The sequence below is a fragment of the Pelobates fuscus genome, chromosome 1 (genome assembly GCF_036172605.1).
Source record: "Pelobates fuscus isolate aPelFus1 chromosome 1, aPelFus1.pri, whole genome shotgun sequence".
NCBI classification, from domain to species: domain Eukaryota; kingdom Metazoa; phylum Chordata; class Amphibia; order Anura; family Pelobatidae; genus Pelobates; species Pelobates fuscus.
This window is the reverse complement of record NC_086317.1, coordinates 216,304,603-216,320,595: the sequence shown is the minus strand read 5'-3', so window position 1 is coordinate 216,320,595 and position 15,993 is coordinate 216,304,603. Positions and strand designations below refer to the sequence as shown.

The following is a 15,993-nucleotide window of genomic DNA, read 5'->3' as shown; positions in this document are numbered from 1 at the left end:
GGTTCAGATCAGGTGAACAAGGAGGCCATGTCATTAGATTTTCTTCTTTTATACCCTTTCTTGCCAGCCACGCTGTGGAGTACTTGGACGCGTGTGATGGAGCATTGTCCTGCATGAAAATCATGTTTTTCTTGAAGGATGCAGACTTCTTCCTGTATCACTGCTTGAAGAAGGTGTCTTCCAGAAACTGGCAGTAGGACTGGGAGTTGAGCTTGACTCCATCCTCAACCCGAAAAGGCCCCACAAGCTCATCTTTGATGATACCAGCCCAAACCAGTACTCCACCTCCACCTTGCTGGCGTCTGAGTCGGACTGGAGCTCTCTGCCCTTTACCAATCCAGCCACGGGCCCATCCATCTGGCCCATCAAGACTCACTCTCATTTCATCAGTCCATAAATCAGTCTTGAGATATTTCTTGGCCCAGTCTTGACGTTTCAGCTTGTGTGTCTTGTTCAGTGGTGGTCGTCTTTCAGCCTTTCTTACCTTGGCCATGTCTCTGAGTATTGCACACCTTGTGCTTTTGGGCACTCCAGTGATGTTGCAGCTCTGAAATATGGCCAAACTGGTGGCAAGTGGCATCATGGCAGCTGCACGCTTGACTTTTCTCAGTTCATGGGCAGTTATTTTGCGCCTTGGTTTCTCCACACGCTTCTTGCGACCCTGTTGACTATTTTGAATGAAACGCTTGATTGTTCGATGATCACGCTTCAGAAGCTTTGCAATTTTAAGAGTGCTGCATCCCTCTGCAAGATATCTCACTATTTTTGACTTTTCTGAGCCTGTCAAGTCCTTCTTTTGACCCATTTTGCCAAAGGAAAGGAAGTTGCCTAATAATTATGCACACCTGATATAGGGTGTTGATGTCATTAGACCACACCCCTTCTCATTACAGAGATGCACATCACCTAATATGCTTAATTGGTAGTAGGCTTTCGAGCCTATACAGCTTGGAGTAAGACAACATGCATAAAGAGGATGATGTGGTCAAAATACTCATTTGCCTAATAATTCTGCACTCCCTGTATAGTAACTTTTGAAATAAACTCAAAAAAGCAAAAGCACGTGGGGTATATTAAAACGTATAATTTAAAAAAAGCCAATTTTAATAAGATTAGGGCAGCTCTACAACATATCGACTGGCATAAACTCCTTAGTGATAAAAAAAACTGAGGAAAAATGGAAACTATTCAAACAAATATTAGATAGGTACATTTCACAGTATGTACCATTGGGTAATAAATATAAATGAAACAAATTAAAACCAATGTGGCTTAGTAGAGAAGTAAAACAAGAGATTAAAAATAGGAAAAGAGCTTTTAAAGCACTTAAATTGGACAAATCAGAGGCATCCTATAAAAGATATAAGGAAGCCAATAATACTTGCAAAAAGGCAATTAAAGTGGCTAAACTAGAAAATGATAGCCAAAGAATGCAAAACCAACCCCAAGTACATTTATTCTAAAGAAACAAAAAATGAAAGTGTAGGTACACTGAAAACAGAGATGGGTCTGTTAGTCAATGAAGACCAGGAAAAGGCAGAAATTTGAAATAACTATTTTTCTTCAGTATATATTAATGAGGATCCTATGGCAAGAGATATGCAAATGATTGCTGCAACAAACTTGCAGATAACTTGTGATTGGATAACTCGAGACAAGGTGCTACAGCTATTAAATAAAATTAATGTAAATAAAGCTCCGGGGCCTGACGGTATCCACCCACAAGTACTTAAGGAGCTAAGTGGGGAAATAAGTGAACCTCTGTATTTAATTTTTCAGGATTCTTTTGTTTCCGGTATTGTACCGGAGGATTGGAGGAAGGCAGATGTTGTTCCTATATTTAAAAAGGGTTCAAAATCCTTGCCTGGAAATTATAGACCTGTGAGCTTAACTACTGTGACTGGGAAATTATTTGAACGGCTGTTAAGGGATAATATTCAGGAATTCATAGGGAAGAACTGTGTTATTAGCAATAATCAGCATGGTTTTATGAAACATAGGTCATGTCAAACTAACCTAATTGCATTCTACGAAGAAGTAAGTAGAAATATAGATCAGGGTGTTGCAGTGGATGTGATCTACTTGGATTTTGCCAAGGCGTTTGATATGGTTCCTCACAATAGGTTAGTCTTCAAACTAAAATAAATTGGTCTAGATGAATATTCTTGTTCTTGGGTAGAACATTGGCTTAAGGATAGAGTACAACGAGTTGTCATGAATTGTAAATTTTCAAGCTGGACAAAAGTGGTAAGTGGTGTCCCTCAGGGTTCTGTTTTGGGACCGCTTCTATTTAACAGATTTATAAATGATCTTGAAATGAGCATTGAAAGCCATGTATCAGTGTTTCCAGATGACACAAAACTTTGTAAAGTAATAAAATGTGAGCAGGATATTGCCTTGCTGCAGAGGGATTTGAATAGATTGGGAGACTGGGCACTAAAACGGCAGATTAAATTTAATGTAGACAAATGCAAAGTTATGCACTTCGGGGTTAAGAATGCACAAGCAATTTACACCCTAAATGTTAGTGAACTAGGGATAACCACACACAAGAAAGATTTGTGGAATTGTTATAGACAACAAATTAGGTAGCAATATGCAATGTCAATCTGCCGTTGCTAAGGCCAGTAAAGTTTTGTCATGTATAAATAGGGGCCCAAATTCTCGAGATGAAAATATAATTTTGCCTCTTTATAAATCGCTGGTAAGACCACACCTTGAATATGCTGTGCAATTTTGGACACCTGTTCTAAAGAAAGATATCATGGCACTAGAAAAAGTGCAGAGACGAGCTACAAAATTGATAAAAGGAATGGCGCATTTTAGTTATGAAGAAAGGTTAAAAAAATGTAAATCTCTTCAGTTTGAAAAAACGGCGCCTGAGAGGGGATATGATAACATTATACAAATGTATTCGGGGCCAGTACAAACCATTATCTGGAAATCTATTCATAAACAGGGCTATACATAGGACACGAGGTCACACATTTCGGCTTGAAGAAAGGAGATTTAATCTAAGGCAAAGAAAAGGTTTTTTTACAGTAAGATCAAAAGGGTATGGAATTCTTTGCCTGAAGAGGTGGTTTTGTCAGAGTCTATACAGATGTTTAAACTGCAATTTGATAAATACTTGCAAAAACATAACATACAGGGATATAATTTCTAATTAGTGAGGTAATAGCTGCTTGATCCAAGGAGACATCTGACTGCTATTTTGGGGTCAAGAAGGAATTTTTTCCTAGTTTGTTGCAAAATTGGAAGCGCTTCAGACTGGGTTTTTTGCCTTCTTTTGGATCAACAGCAAAAGCATATGTGAGGAAGGCTGAACTTGATGGACGCAAGTCTCTTTTCAGCTATGTAACTATGTACTATGTAACTATGCTTGTCCCGAGGGAAGAGTACATTCCTATTGTACTGCCACCATATGTCAGGAAAATATATATTCTTTTGTGTGATAATTTAGTTTTCTGTGATTATCATTAAAGGAACACTATAGTGCTAGGAATGCAAACATGTATATCTAACACTACAGTGCTCTTTTAATTAATTAGATTACTGGCTCTCACTTCTATGTGGAACGCAAGTGGCTGGTGGAAAACATAGGACCCTAACTTATTGTTCGCTTTATTTGTCATCTCCATGGACTTCAGCTCTTTCACAGAGCTGGCATAGGAGCAATTGGTTCAACAAGTGGTAGATGTACTGGGAACCTATCCCCTGACAAGCAACCTTTATACTTCCAATCTGTAAGTGTTTTTAATCCCTCATTTGAATTAAATTGTTGTTATACAGTAAGCACTATGGATAGTTTTTTTTCTGATTTAGACATACAGTTGTTGTTTTTATAAGCCTTATTTGGAAAAGAATATTGGACATTCTATTCATTCTAAGCACTTGGAATATTGTACTCCCATAGTACTATAATAAACTGCCTGATTATTGCTGCATTGTATTTTATAGCAGCACTCAAACCAGATTGCAATATTTGTATCCAGCATTTGTTTCTTAATTAGTACATTTAGAACTATATAGATTTCTATATATTGGGATTGGCCAATCTAATAACGTGACCTCAAAAGGGGAGGATTCAAAGGACCCACAGGACATTTAAAAAATTGAGGATTCTTGAGGCTACACTATAGCTGACTGAGGAAACTCATGGATGAGTGAAAAGCATTTTGGCAAATTTGGACTTTACATTGGACTTTTTATTTTTATTTTTATAATGTATACTATATGTTTTTACTTTTTAACAATAAATTTACATTTTATTTCAATTGTATATGCTGTTCCAATCAAGTCCTTGAAGCCTCAAAGAATCTTGGGGGAACTGCGTAAGTGCCACCCGGAGGAAAGTGGCACTCTGCTAATTACCCTCAGAGCCAGGCTTTGAAGGCTCTTAAAAAAGTGAGCGCAATACTTACTGTGACAAAAGCCACTTTGCCACTGGGCTTTGGAGAGGACTACTTGCCAGCCTTCTACCCTGTGACTATGGCCCCTTTAATTTATTTTGGCTGTAAGACACTAATTGGGCCTATTGGGACAGCCTGTGACCAGCGGGTGGGGCTATTCATATAAATGGGGGGACGTAATGTTTTTATTTAATTAATTAATTAGGGGGCCCACCTGCTGCTCATGGGTGGGGACCCTGATTAAAGGGGGGACCTAATGTCCCCTCTAGACCCTACCCATGGCAGCGGGTGGGGACCTTAATAAATAATGGGGGGACCTAATGTCCCCCCCAGGTCTCCACCCATGAGCAGCAGATGGGTACCCTAATTAATTAAAGGGGGGACCTAATGTCCCCTCCATTCCCCACCCATGAGCAGCGGATGGGGACCCTAAATAAATAATGGGGAGGACCTAATGTCTCCTCCAGGTCACCACCCATGAGCGGCGGGTGGGAACCCTAATTAATTAAATGGGGGACCTAATATTCCCCCTGATCTCCACCCATGAGGGGCGGGTGGGGACCCAAAATAAATAAATAATGGGGGTGGATCTAATGTCCCCCCTGGTCCCCACCCATGAGCGGCAGGTGGGTAACCCTAAATAATGGGGGGAACTAATGTCCCCTCCAGGTCCCCACTCATGAGCAGTGGGTTGCGACCCTAATTAATTAAAGGGGGATCTGGTGTCCACCCATGAGCGGGTGGGTACCCTTAATAAATAATGGGGGGGACTTAATTATCCCCCCTGGTCCCCATCCATGAGCAGCAGGTGGGGACACTAATTAATTAAAGGGGGAACCTAATGTCCCCCCCCCCCGATCCCCACCCATGAGCAATTGGTGGGGACCCAAATTAAATAAAAAATGGGGGGACCATGAGTGGTGCTCTGACAGATAAATTAAGAGACTGATGGGTAAGTCTCTACATTTACCTGTCACAGCACTCTGATTGGTTGGCTTGAAATCCAACCAATCAGAGTGCACTGTGTCATGTTACACAGCCAGGAAAAGTTATTTGGAAAGTTCATAACACTGTGATTGGTTGCTTTCAATTTGAAATTGCCGCTCATGGGTGGGGACCAGGGGGGACATTAGGCCCCCGTGTTTATATTAATAGCCCCCACCTGCAGGTCATGGTGGGGATGCGGGGGGCACTATGTCCCCACCATTTTATTTATTTGTGTTCACCACCATGGGAGAATGGGGGGATCTGTGCCAATAACTGCCTAGTCACTAGTACTTTTAAGTTTGTTTAGGAGACATGCCCCTACTCGCGGCATGCCATGAGTAGGGGCATGCAGGAGGATTTAATCTCCCTTTTATTAATATGGTGACCCCACGTAGGTTATAATGTGGGGAGGAGGTAGGAATAGTTATTTATTACAAGGAGGGAGCTGGTAGCGCTGCCGGATCCCTCTTTGTTTTCTTTTGGGAGTGCTTGCGCACTGTTATTTCTCCATGCCGTGGGGGTTAATTCCCCAGAATCACGAAGTCTGTTAAATGAACAAAACAAAATGAAAAGGCCCTTTCATTTATATAGGTTTCATTTATATTTCGTTTGTAGGGCTTTCATTTACGTTTTAGTAAATGAATACGAAAAAAACCTAATTTACTGACTAAATCGTATTCGTACGAAAACAAATGCACATGTTTAATTATTTTATCAAAATCAGCAGATGTTTCTGATAGCTGGTTATTTATTAATGTAAAAGTGAAGATTCATTAAATTGCTGCTTTAGTGTCAAGAATGCTTTTTCCTTCTAGCAACAATTGTAATCCACCTGGTTTTCAATTATCAGTGTGATAAAGATGAATTCCATAGGCAAAACTAATGTTTCAATATTCATTACTATGCAACAATGATTTATCATATAAGTTGCCCATGTCTAACCTAAAATGGATACATTCGTGATAAGATTGAAATGTACTTTGAGAAGCATGAAACTATTTTACTTATGTCTCTATTGATAAAAGTATAAATTCTCGCTGTCTTGAAAGATGTTAGTTTCAGTTGCAAACAATCTGAAACACAAGTTGCAAAACAACCGGTAGACGATATTTAATTCTGCACTTGATATTAGCATATCAACCACAGGAATTGCTACATTTACGGAGTAGCATACTGCTTGTAAGAACAGGGAAACATATGATATACCGATAATTAAATAAGACTGGTGAAATGCCATAGATATAATATGTAATTAGTTCTACAGTGTTCATTGTCAGGTTCATATGAAAATCTGTATTTCGTCTGCAGGAATGTGATTAGATTATGTCCTAAATTAGACAATTTTATACACAGACAAAGCCAATAGTGTATAGTCCCAGTGTATTAATTGTAGGGGCATTTACTTATTGTTACAAATGGATATTTCATTCATTATTTTTTTTTTTTTTTTTTAAACAAGCCAGACCTTTCCTCTATGCTATGCTAACAACTAATTAATGCTTAAATGAGGTTTAAAGTTTCACTTTATAACAATAGTATGTAAACTCACCTGTCAAACCTGTTAATTGAGTCCTGTGCTCATGTACATTTAAAACTCCATAACCTCAGGCAGGAGAATTACTCAGAAATATTGAGTTCTCTCTTGTGTGAGTTACTGTATATACTCTTTGTGATTCTGGAAAGCATATGATAAAGAAATTACAGAATACGACCTGCAGTATTCTCATAGTTCCTTATATTCACATTACAATTATTTTAATTGAAATTCATGTTCATTTTGTGTGCGTTTTGTGTCTAGAAACTACCCTTATTGCAGGAAATAAAGATCCAAAGTTTATTAAATATCAACAAGTTTATTTTTTCGATTTACAAAATGTTTACTTTTTTTTGTTTTAATATGAAAATATATGAAAGTGAAAAGAACATTTGATCAATGTTACAGAAAACAGACAAAAATAAATATCATTCACTTCATCAAAATATAAAAACAATTCATAATGCAAAGGATATATAAGGCACTTTCTGCTTCATTTTATCCGTAACAAACAATGTCTTCTGTTCCGAATCCTTACTCTTACTTTGGCACTGCAATGGAAAACACAAAAATATGTAAGGGACAAAATAGGTCATATCGATTACAGCTTTTGTTCATTTTGTTAATTTCACACTGTAGTGTAAAGGATCATATTACTATAATCGCAAAGTACTCTTTTTTAAAGAACTAAATACAATTTTATGTGGAGAAGCTTGTCCTAATATGAGCGGACGATCGCAATGGACACGAGAGCCATACAATCACTGTGGCCAATACATTAAATTTAATGACTTGGTAAATGGGTGTAAGTCAGTTATGTGAGGGACATGGCAATGCTCACCAAATTTGTATGAAGCTTTGAATCCTTCATATTGGATGGAGAAATCAGTAAGAAATTGTAGAACCATTGAATTTCCACTTGAAGTAATAGAACGGGGATATTCAATACCACAAAATTGTCCTATCAGTGGAGAGGCAGCATCTGGTCCATTATAAATTGACAGAGAGTCACTTCTGCACATCCAATAGAACATAGGCTCAAGCTCAAAGTCGTTTATAGTCAAAGAGATCTATAAGAATCAAGAACAAATAATATGTTTTAGTACCCTGCATGTCACAAAACCCAAAGATAGATAGATGCCTTATAATGCCAGCTAATTAAGTTAATTCCTCAAATTGTACTTTTCCATCTGCCTTTTGAATCCTGACAATCAAACTTTATCAAACAAGAGCAAATGTAGGAGATTTCAAAAAGCCAAATTAATAATTTCACTATACAGAACATTTGTTATATATGATGATAGTAAATTACAAAATTGTAGCCATATTGGCAGAGTTTGAGTGTTTTTATATGAGACCACATGTTGGATTTCATTTTACAACATTTGTTGCAGCAGCAGAGATTGTTCTGGAGAGTCCACAGTATTTTCCTATAGAGCAATTGCTTTTTTCTTCCATGAAAAACATCATACCTTGTACTGAGGAGGAGCGGAAATTATCCATGTACAGTTCAAATTTGGAGAGTAGCCGGTCGGGTATCCAGGAGAAGTGAAGTTCTTTGCAGGAGCATAAAACTCACCTCCACATTGTACTGTAAGGGAAGGATTGATTTTAGTAAAGTAGAGTATAATTTCTATATGTTTTAAATATTTTTACTGATTTTAGAAAAGAAGAAAATTACTAACGTCAATTAAAATTAAATATACAAAGTTAAAAGTAATAACCTTTAAAATACATTTTCTTTTAGTAGAAAACTATTCAGAGGGACAGCTGGCATATTAATAATGCTAAAGGGAATGAACTACATGTGATTTATTTTTGATCTATAGTGTGCATGCAATAATATAGAGCAATCATTAATTTCCCCTAAAAAGTTAGCTCTTTAACAAGAATAATATCTAGGATAAAACTTGCATGATATATTTAGATATAGCAATAGAAGTACCTCCTGCTGCTAGCTTTGCATATTTTTGCACTTTTTTAAGGGCATTGCGCCCATCTTTTATAAGACTTCACTCCCTGGTTTTGCTCTTTTTCTATCCATTTGAGATTTACCTTTTGCAACGGTCACAGTTCTACACAGAATAAGAGCTTTTCTAATGTAGTTCTACTTATATTGTTGTCACTTCATTTACAATAAGCTGGATGTAGAAAAAGTGCTGTTTTGTCAGCCCTCAAGAAAACCTTCATGTAGAGTTAAAAATGACATTTTCTAGTCTATATATTCTTCAAGATATTTAGAACCAAATGTAACATAGAAAATGAAACTTATAATTAACAGATTTCCTATATATAACACAATTTAATTATATACTTAGAATTATACCGCAATAAAACTTAGTTCACTGTGACTCGTAGCTAAGGAAAATGCTTTTTCACCTTTAGTGTAATGTGTCTGATGGATAAGGTCTTGTAAGATGTGCTATAAAATCAGAAATACAATAAGACCAGGAAACAAAGCAATGTTAGAATTACCTGACTTATAGGTGATATTGAAACCTCTTCCACTTCCATTCTGGTTAGAGACAAACTCAATGAGCACCTGGTTAGATAATGATGTCATTGGAAGGATCAGTGGCATACCACATGTCTTGTCTAATAGCACAGGAGACGTCTTACTGGGTCCATCATAAATTCTAATATAGTCTGCAGAGCAGCCAATAGAGGGTTCAACATCAAGAAAATCAAATTTAAGAACAACCTGCAAATAATAATAAAGAAAAATGAATAATAAAATTTTACAATATTGTGAGGTAAAATGAGTTCACTGATCCTAGAATGTAATCAAAAATAAAAGCAAACATGGCAGTGTGGCTGTATACCATTAAGGGGGAACCAAAAACATATTACAATGGAATGAAATATACCTTAAGGACTTTATCCGTAAAGGCTGAATAAGCGGTTACCCCCCTTGAACTTTACTGCAAGGTACATGGTAATGCAACAGTTTATTACCTGTCCAGATGGAACTCTGATCAGCCAAACACAGTTGCTGTTATTGGGGTAACTATTTGGGTAGTTGGCTGAGGTCACTGTACCAGTGACATTACTAAGCAGCATTGAGCAGACATCTGCAAGTAAAACAGAAAAAGTGAGATCACGGAAGAAACATAGAAATCTGATTAGAGAGTTATTTTATATCATGTTATTGTATCTGTTCCTCTCCTGTTGGATCTCCCATTTCCAAGAACGATCTCACTCATGCAAACAATACCTTAATATCTTTCTGTCCTCATCCATATTTGTCTCACTTTCTATGTGCAGGTAGCACAGTGATCCGTTCTAGCTATAACCCAATGTTAGCAGATAAAGGAATCACATAATTGACAACTCACCACACTTGTAAAGGGCATTGATTTTAGAAACATCCAGGGTACTAAGTCCATCTCTCTGTCCGATGGGTTTAGAAGGATCAGGCTTAGGGATGATTGTGTTTTTTCCTGATGTGTTACTGAATGCATAGCTACAAAGAAGGAAGACAACCAACTGTCAATAAGCAGGACCTTTTTGTGAAATGTATTAAAGGAACACTCCATGAACACTGTAATTGTTATGGAGACAGTAATACGCTTGCACCTGTTTTACCTGGGGTGCCTGCTCTCTGCCTCTCAGCACTGCAGGACTTAGCGCAGGAAAACTTACAGAAGTGTCTAGCAGGAGCTTCCAGCTCTCAATATCAATAGAGGAGAGACAACTGATGTATCCCAAGAAAGATATCAAACTGTTAGCAAATTATTTAACTACTTAAATTAGGGAAGGGGCTCCAGGGCACTCCCGGCATTATAACCATTACAGTGTAATATAGTGGTTATGATGCTTTGAGTTTTTGTTTAATTACATTCAGTATTGAAAATCTATGTAGAACAGATAGGAAATCACTGGTACATTCTACCCATGGACATACAGGACATTTGGTATTGTATTTAGCAATGTACTTCAGAGAGGCAGTATGCTACTTACGTGGGATAATGCATCACAGAGTAGTAGTCATATTCCATATTCAGGTTATTCGTGTCCATCTTTGCAAAGCCACCAAGATTTTCTAAAAGAGAAAACAGACAAATCAATAACTGCTCAATGTTTCTAATAGGATGTTTAAGAATGTACCTAGATGATGTGTGGATACAAAGATTTATATAATTTGTTCCTCACTTCTCCTCAGTATTAACATGCAATGGAGTTAAGCTGAACTTAATTGCAGGATAAATCTTGAAATAATGGTAAAACGTCCCTCACTTTTTATTTATTACACTAATTCAGTTAAATTAAATAATATTAATTTAGTTAAACAAGTGTAAAATAAATACTTTATTGGCTCTTTGTTTTTACTTTTTATGATTTCAGAATTAATAAGTGAGTTACAATATTTTACTCTTACAGAGATTATGTATTTATGACATGGATTAGCACTGCACTGGTTACCTGGTGATATATACTCGGTCATAATGGTAACATAGTTATCACGGTCGCTCCGGGAATGCTCATGTTGAAATCCCAGACTATGTTCTAGCTCATGCTGAATGGTCCCTCTGGACATGCAACTTTTGGAATTTAAATATATATTCTGGGTGCCTCCAATTCTTCCAACATTGGATGCACAGCTGGTGACATAAAAAAAAGAATCATTATTAATTAAATACATTTTGAACAATATATTGAACAATCACAGATGTATGGTAGTCATAACTGGAGGTTCACTCTTATATATAGTGTATCAATACGTTTACATTAAACAACAGATCATAGGATACACCAGTTAAAATAGTATTAATTTGAATAACTAAAGAAAGAGAGTGCAAGCAAACCTTAAGGGCATAATAGATCTAAATAGTATCCCTGCAGGTTTCTTGTACTGTAACAGCAACCCAAAAATTAATAAAATATAACTTTTAATAGAAAAATATTTAAAAAGAAAGCAGGGTCGCTATATAAAGATAAATATATCGGGGTGACACCGTTTTAGCTAATATCTCCCGTTTGGTTTTTCCCCTCTGTTTTTCCACTATTTATATTTATATAGCGACCCTGCTTTCTTTTTAAATATTTTTCTATTAAAAGATATATTTTATTAATTTTTGGGTTGCTGTTACAGTACAAGAAACCTGCAGGGATACTATTTAGATTTATTATGCCCTTAAGGTTTGCTTGCACTCTCTTTGTTTAGTTATTCTTTATCTAGGGGTTACCCCCATTAACTTCAAGCAACCTGACACATTCTCTTTACTTTTTCTCTATAGTAACAATAGTATTAATATGAGAACAAATTACTGATTCCCTATGTATTAATATGAAAAGGCTACAATTCAGCCCTTCATATGAGCTGGAAAGGTCTGTCTGTCACCTAAGTGAAAACATTTTAAAGCACGCACCCTTTGTAAATTACCTTGGGTCTTTTAAATTATACACTCCTGGTGTATCTCAACATATAAAAGAAAGGTTTCAGTACTTACCCTCCTGTTTCCACAATATTCAGGTAGGACACCTCGGTTGTATGATTAACAAATCGCACACAGGTTACAGATTCAATCTCTTGCATTGCATTCTTAAACAGATCCACCTGATCAGTAGCTACAAGAAAAAAAGGAGATAAGATTCTTCATGTATTAAAAAAAATCCCAAATTTGTGTAAATAATGACTGAATAAAACAAGAAAACTCACTGTATTTAGGGGAAAGGCTGTAAGGCACAATGACAGTCCCGTTTGCAGACTTTGGCCAGAAACATCCTGCATCTTTTATGGCACTGCGACCCGCTCTGTTTATGATAATATCACCATCGTGTACCGGAATATTAAAGTCTGCAAATAGAAGAGAAAAGGATAAAAGACCCCCATTCAGTTACAGTGACTTTACAGCAAAACCTTCAAAACAGATTTTTTTTTCTAGATTAGCTCAGTTTTATTTAATTACTTATTTAATTGACTGTTTAGTATAAATAGGTAAATAAAGTTTCAAGCAATGCTGTGCACATCAAACTCATAAACTCTTTTAGGAAGAGGTCTTAGTAAAAATAAATCTCAATTGCAACATACCCTAAGCGTATATAGTGGGATCAGCATTGTCAAAATAAATTCTTAAGAAAAAACAACCACTTATCCACGTGCATTAACAACTTACCACCACGTAAAGACAAGAGTCTGGCTTGACTTTAATTATCTTACGTACTGTGATATTTAGATAAACAGACACGCAGACAGTTAAACAGAGAGAAAGAAAGACAGACAGAGAGAACATACCTGCACATTTTGTAGAACTTAAAAAATAGAGAAAGATAGATAGATAGATAGATAGATAGATAGGAGAGATTACTCAGACAGTGAGCATCAATATATCATGCAACTGATAGAAAAATACATGTATATATTTACTTTTGTTTCCACTAATAAGCCGGGTGAATACATCCAGAGTTTCTGTTTTATTTTCATCTGTGGGTAAAAATAGTGTGACATGGTAAATAAAGATACATTTATTCTAACAGATAATTATATTAATCATTACATTGGAATTTGGTGGTTTTCCTTGAATCTAAGATGTTTCAGTTTGTTCCAAATATCAAGAATACATAGCACCAGGATGGCTTACAACCCAATCTGTTTGCTTAGTAAATCTTTCCAGTCAGTAATTCTAAATATTTTGTGCCTCATACTGAAAATTGAAAGGTAGATAATCACTTACATTTTTCTTCCAGTTCAGGTGTGGAATCCTAAAAAACAAATAGTATTGGATTATTGAAAAGTTTTATGTGACATACATGGACATTTTCATTACCTGGACTTAAGGATTGAAGAGCAGTAACAACATCAGCATTTAAGATGTAGAGTGTTACCTGAAATGGTTTTGGTATTGGAATACTTTGTGCAGGCCCCACCACAAAGACCAGTAGAACAATGATGAATGTCAGATCCATGCTTCTTGGTGAAGTGTTGTTATCAGAATGATGCTAACTTGCTACTCTCTCGCTCTATGTGAGTGCAGCCTTAGATGCCCCTTATATTCAGCAAGTGAGGGGACATTAACCAATCAGCAGACAGAATGGAAGATCTAAGCCATAATGCATGAGAGACCCTGGGGCCTTGTCCTGTCTTTCACAGGTAGAAACAATAAATTGCTGATGTGAGTATCGCAGGGAGTGTCTTTGGAGCCAATATTGCATGAGATTAAGTCAGTTTTCACATTAATACCTCATTATACATCTACAATTAGAGTAAGACATGTAGAAGGGTCACTTAATTATTATTCTCACCATGTGTTTTAAAGTGATAATTGTTTTATTTAATATAAAAATCTGATATCTACGTATAGAATATGCAGGAAAAGAAGAGGGAAAGCTCTAAAACTGGAAAAATAGGGATTCACCAGAAACCTATAGAGACAGTATATATCAAGTATGTAAACTATAAAAGTAGCAACAAATATCCAGGAGCTTTCTGAGGAAGTGGATGTAGTAATAAAACAGTTTAAAAATACACACTAAAATTTAGTGGTTATAAAATACACATAAATATCTTGGTGTTCAATATGAGAAATTATTTGTATGGCATAAGAATCCTTAACCCTGGAAGGAAGAAAGATCCCAGGGCAAATTTGACCCCTTGCCAGAAATTCTACTTTTATAAGGATAAAAGGGAGTAGCAAAAATTTATGAAATCGTTATATGTGTATCGTTTATTGACAGGCAAATTCAATATATGTTATATTCTAGCAGAGCCAGAACTGGTTGCTATAAGCAATAAAAATCGCTGAAAACAACTGAGAGTTAAAAAAAAAAACATTTATTCCAAGATAGTAAAAAATATATAATTAAAAATGAGTCCCCCATATGTGTACCAGTCAATTTAGGGTAAAAGATACAAAGCAATCTTATTACCAGGCACGGATGGATCTAGATGTTATTCGTGATCCTGTCTTTCAGATTCTGATCGCCGGCCTGGAATAAAGCCTTCAAAGTAGCAATAACATTAGATACTCCAGACCAGCCCTATGTTCATCAAAGGGAAAATTGAAAATCTGCCATTGCTCATTTACCACCAGTGACAGCAGTTTGTGGTACCATTTTAGTAGTGGCTGTCAGTAGATCCCTGTTGCCACTTGTGAAATTGGCAGACACTGAACAGCGACTTATTGCTAAACGTAGTAGGTAATTTAGTGATAGGTACTTTAGCAAGTAACAGCTGGCAGGTAAAAAGTTCCAATGACTGTAGTTGTCTGGAGCTAATGAACCTAATTTCCACACAGAATTTTCTTAATCCAGGGCTCAACAAATCCCAGGTGCCAGGTCGCCATGGCGATTAGAAATTTTGCCCTGGCAACTGGGATTTGTCAGTCCGTTAGTTAAAGGGAACAATGAAGCGGCCGGCCAACTGAGGCAGCAGGCGAGGGGGCAGTAATATTTAAGAAGCTCCTCTCTGCTCCCTCCCGCTGTTTAGTGATGCCGGGAGCCGGAATATGACGTTACTCTGGCATCACTACAGAGAGGGTGCAAAGGTAGGGAGGCTGGGTTGACCTAAATAAAAACAAACATGTCTATGTCTATATGTGAGTGTGTATATGCGTGTCTGTCAGTGTGTGTGTGTATGTATGTGTGTCAGTCAGTGTGTGTTTGTGTGTCTGTCAGAGTACATTTGTGTGTGTCTGTCAGAGTGTGTGTGTGTCAGAGTGTGTGTGTGTGTATGTGTCTGTCTGTTTAGGTATTCGCCCCCGATCACATGTGAAAGGTGATTTTACTCACCTTTTTTCCCACGCCGTGCCGGTTTCGCCACAGCTGGTCCCGCCTCCATGGCTGGGATCATCAATCTTTATGATCTCAGCTAAGCCAATGTTTTCCCATAGGAAAGCATTGGGAGGATATTGCATGTTATCTATGGGTAACATTCTGCACCTCCATGCAGAGCATGGAGACACTGAACATAGGTGCTGCACACCATGCAGCACTGACACAGGACTCTGTAGTGGCCATCTGAGTTAAAAAGTAAACTTTGTTCGTTTAAACAAAATGGTTCCTTTTTTTTTGCTGGCTTCTAGATTAAGGCTTAATCTACATATTAATTACCATTTTTGTGTT

The 15,993-nt window shown here is 37.0% G+C and overlaps 1 protein-coding gene across 1 annotated transcript; it reads right to left on the bottom strand.

Annotated features, from left to right (window-relative positions):
- Positions 1-7,473: 7,473 nt before the first annotated feature.
- LOC134610599 (embryonic protein UVS.2-like) lies at positions 7,474-13,839 on the bottom strand. Its single transcript, XM_063453662.1, has 13 exons — positions 13,759-13,839; positions 13,608-13,635; positions 13,301-13,357; positions 12,593-12,730; positions 12,384-12,501; positions 11,356-11,534; positions 10,894-10,975; positions 10,269-10,396; positions 9,889-10,004; positions 9,409-9,634; positions 8,406-8,524; positions 7,775-8,003; positions 7,474-7,484 (listed from the first exon to the last, which is right to left on the bottom strand). The coding sequence occupies exons 1-13, from the start codon at positions 13,837-13,839 to the stop codon at positions 7,474-7,476; spliced, it is 1,512 nt and encodes a 503-aa protein (XP_063309732.1).
- Between the last annotated feature and the right edge of the window lie 2,154 nt (positions 13,840-15,993).

Excerpts from the sequence above, each read along its gene's own strand:
- LOC134610599 (XM_063453662.1), bottom strand. The coding sequence starts at position 13,839 with ATGGATCTGACATTCATCATTGTTCTACTGGTCTTTGTGGTGGGGCCT. Across the intron at positions 10,397-10,893 it reads TCTGTGATGCATTATCCCAC|CTATGCATTCAGTAACACAT; the intron begins GTAAGTAGCATA and ends CCTTCTTTGTAG. Across the intron at positions 9,635-9,888 it reads TCAGAGTTCCATCTGGACAG|GTTGTTCTTAAATTTGATTT; the intron begins GTAATAAACTGT and ends TATTATTTGCAG.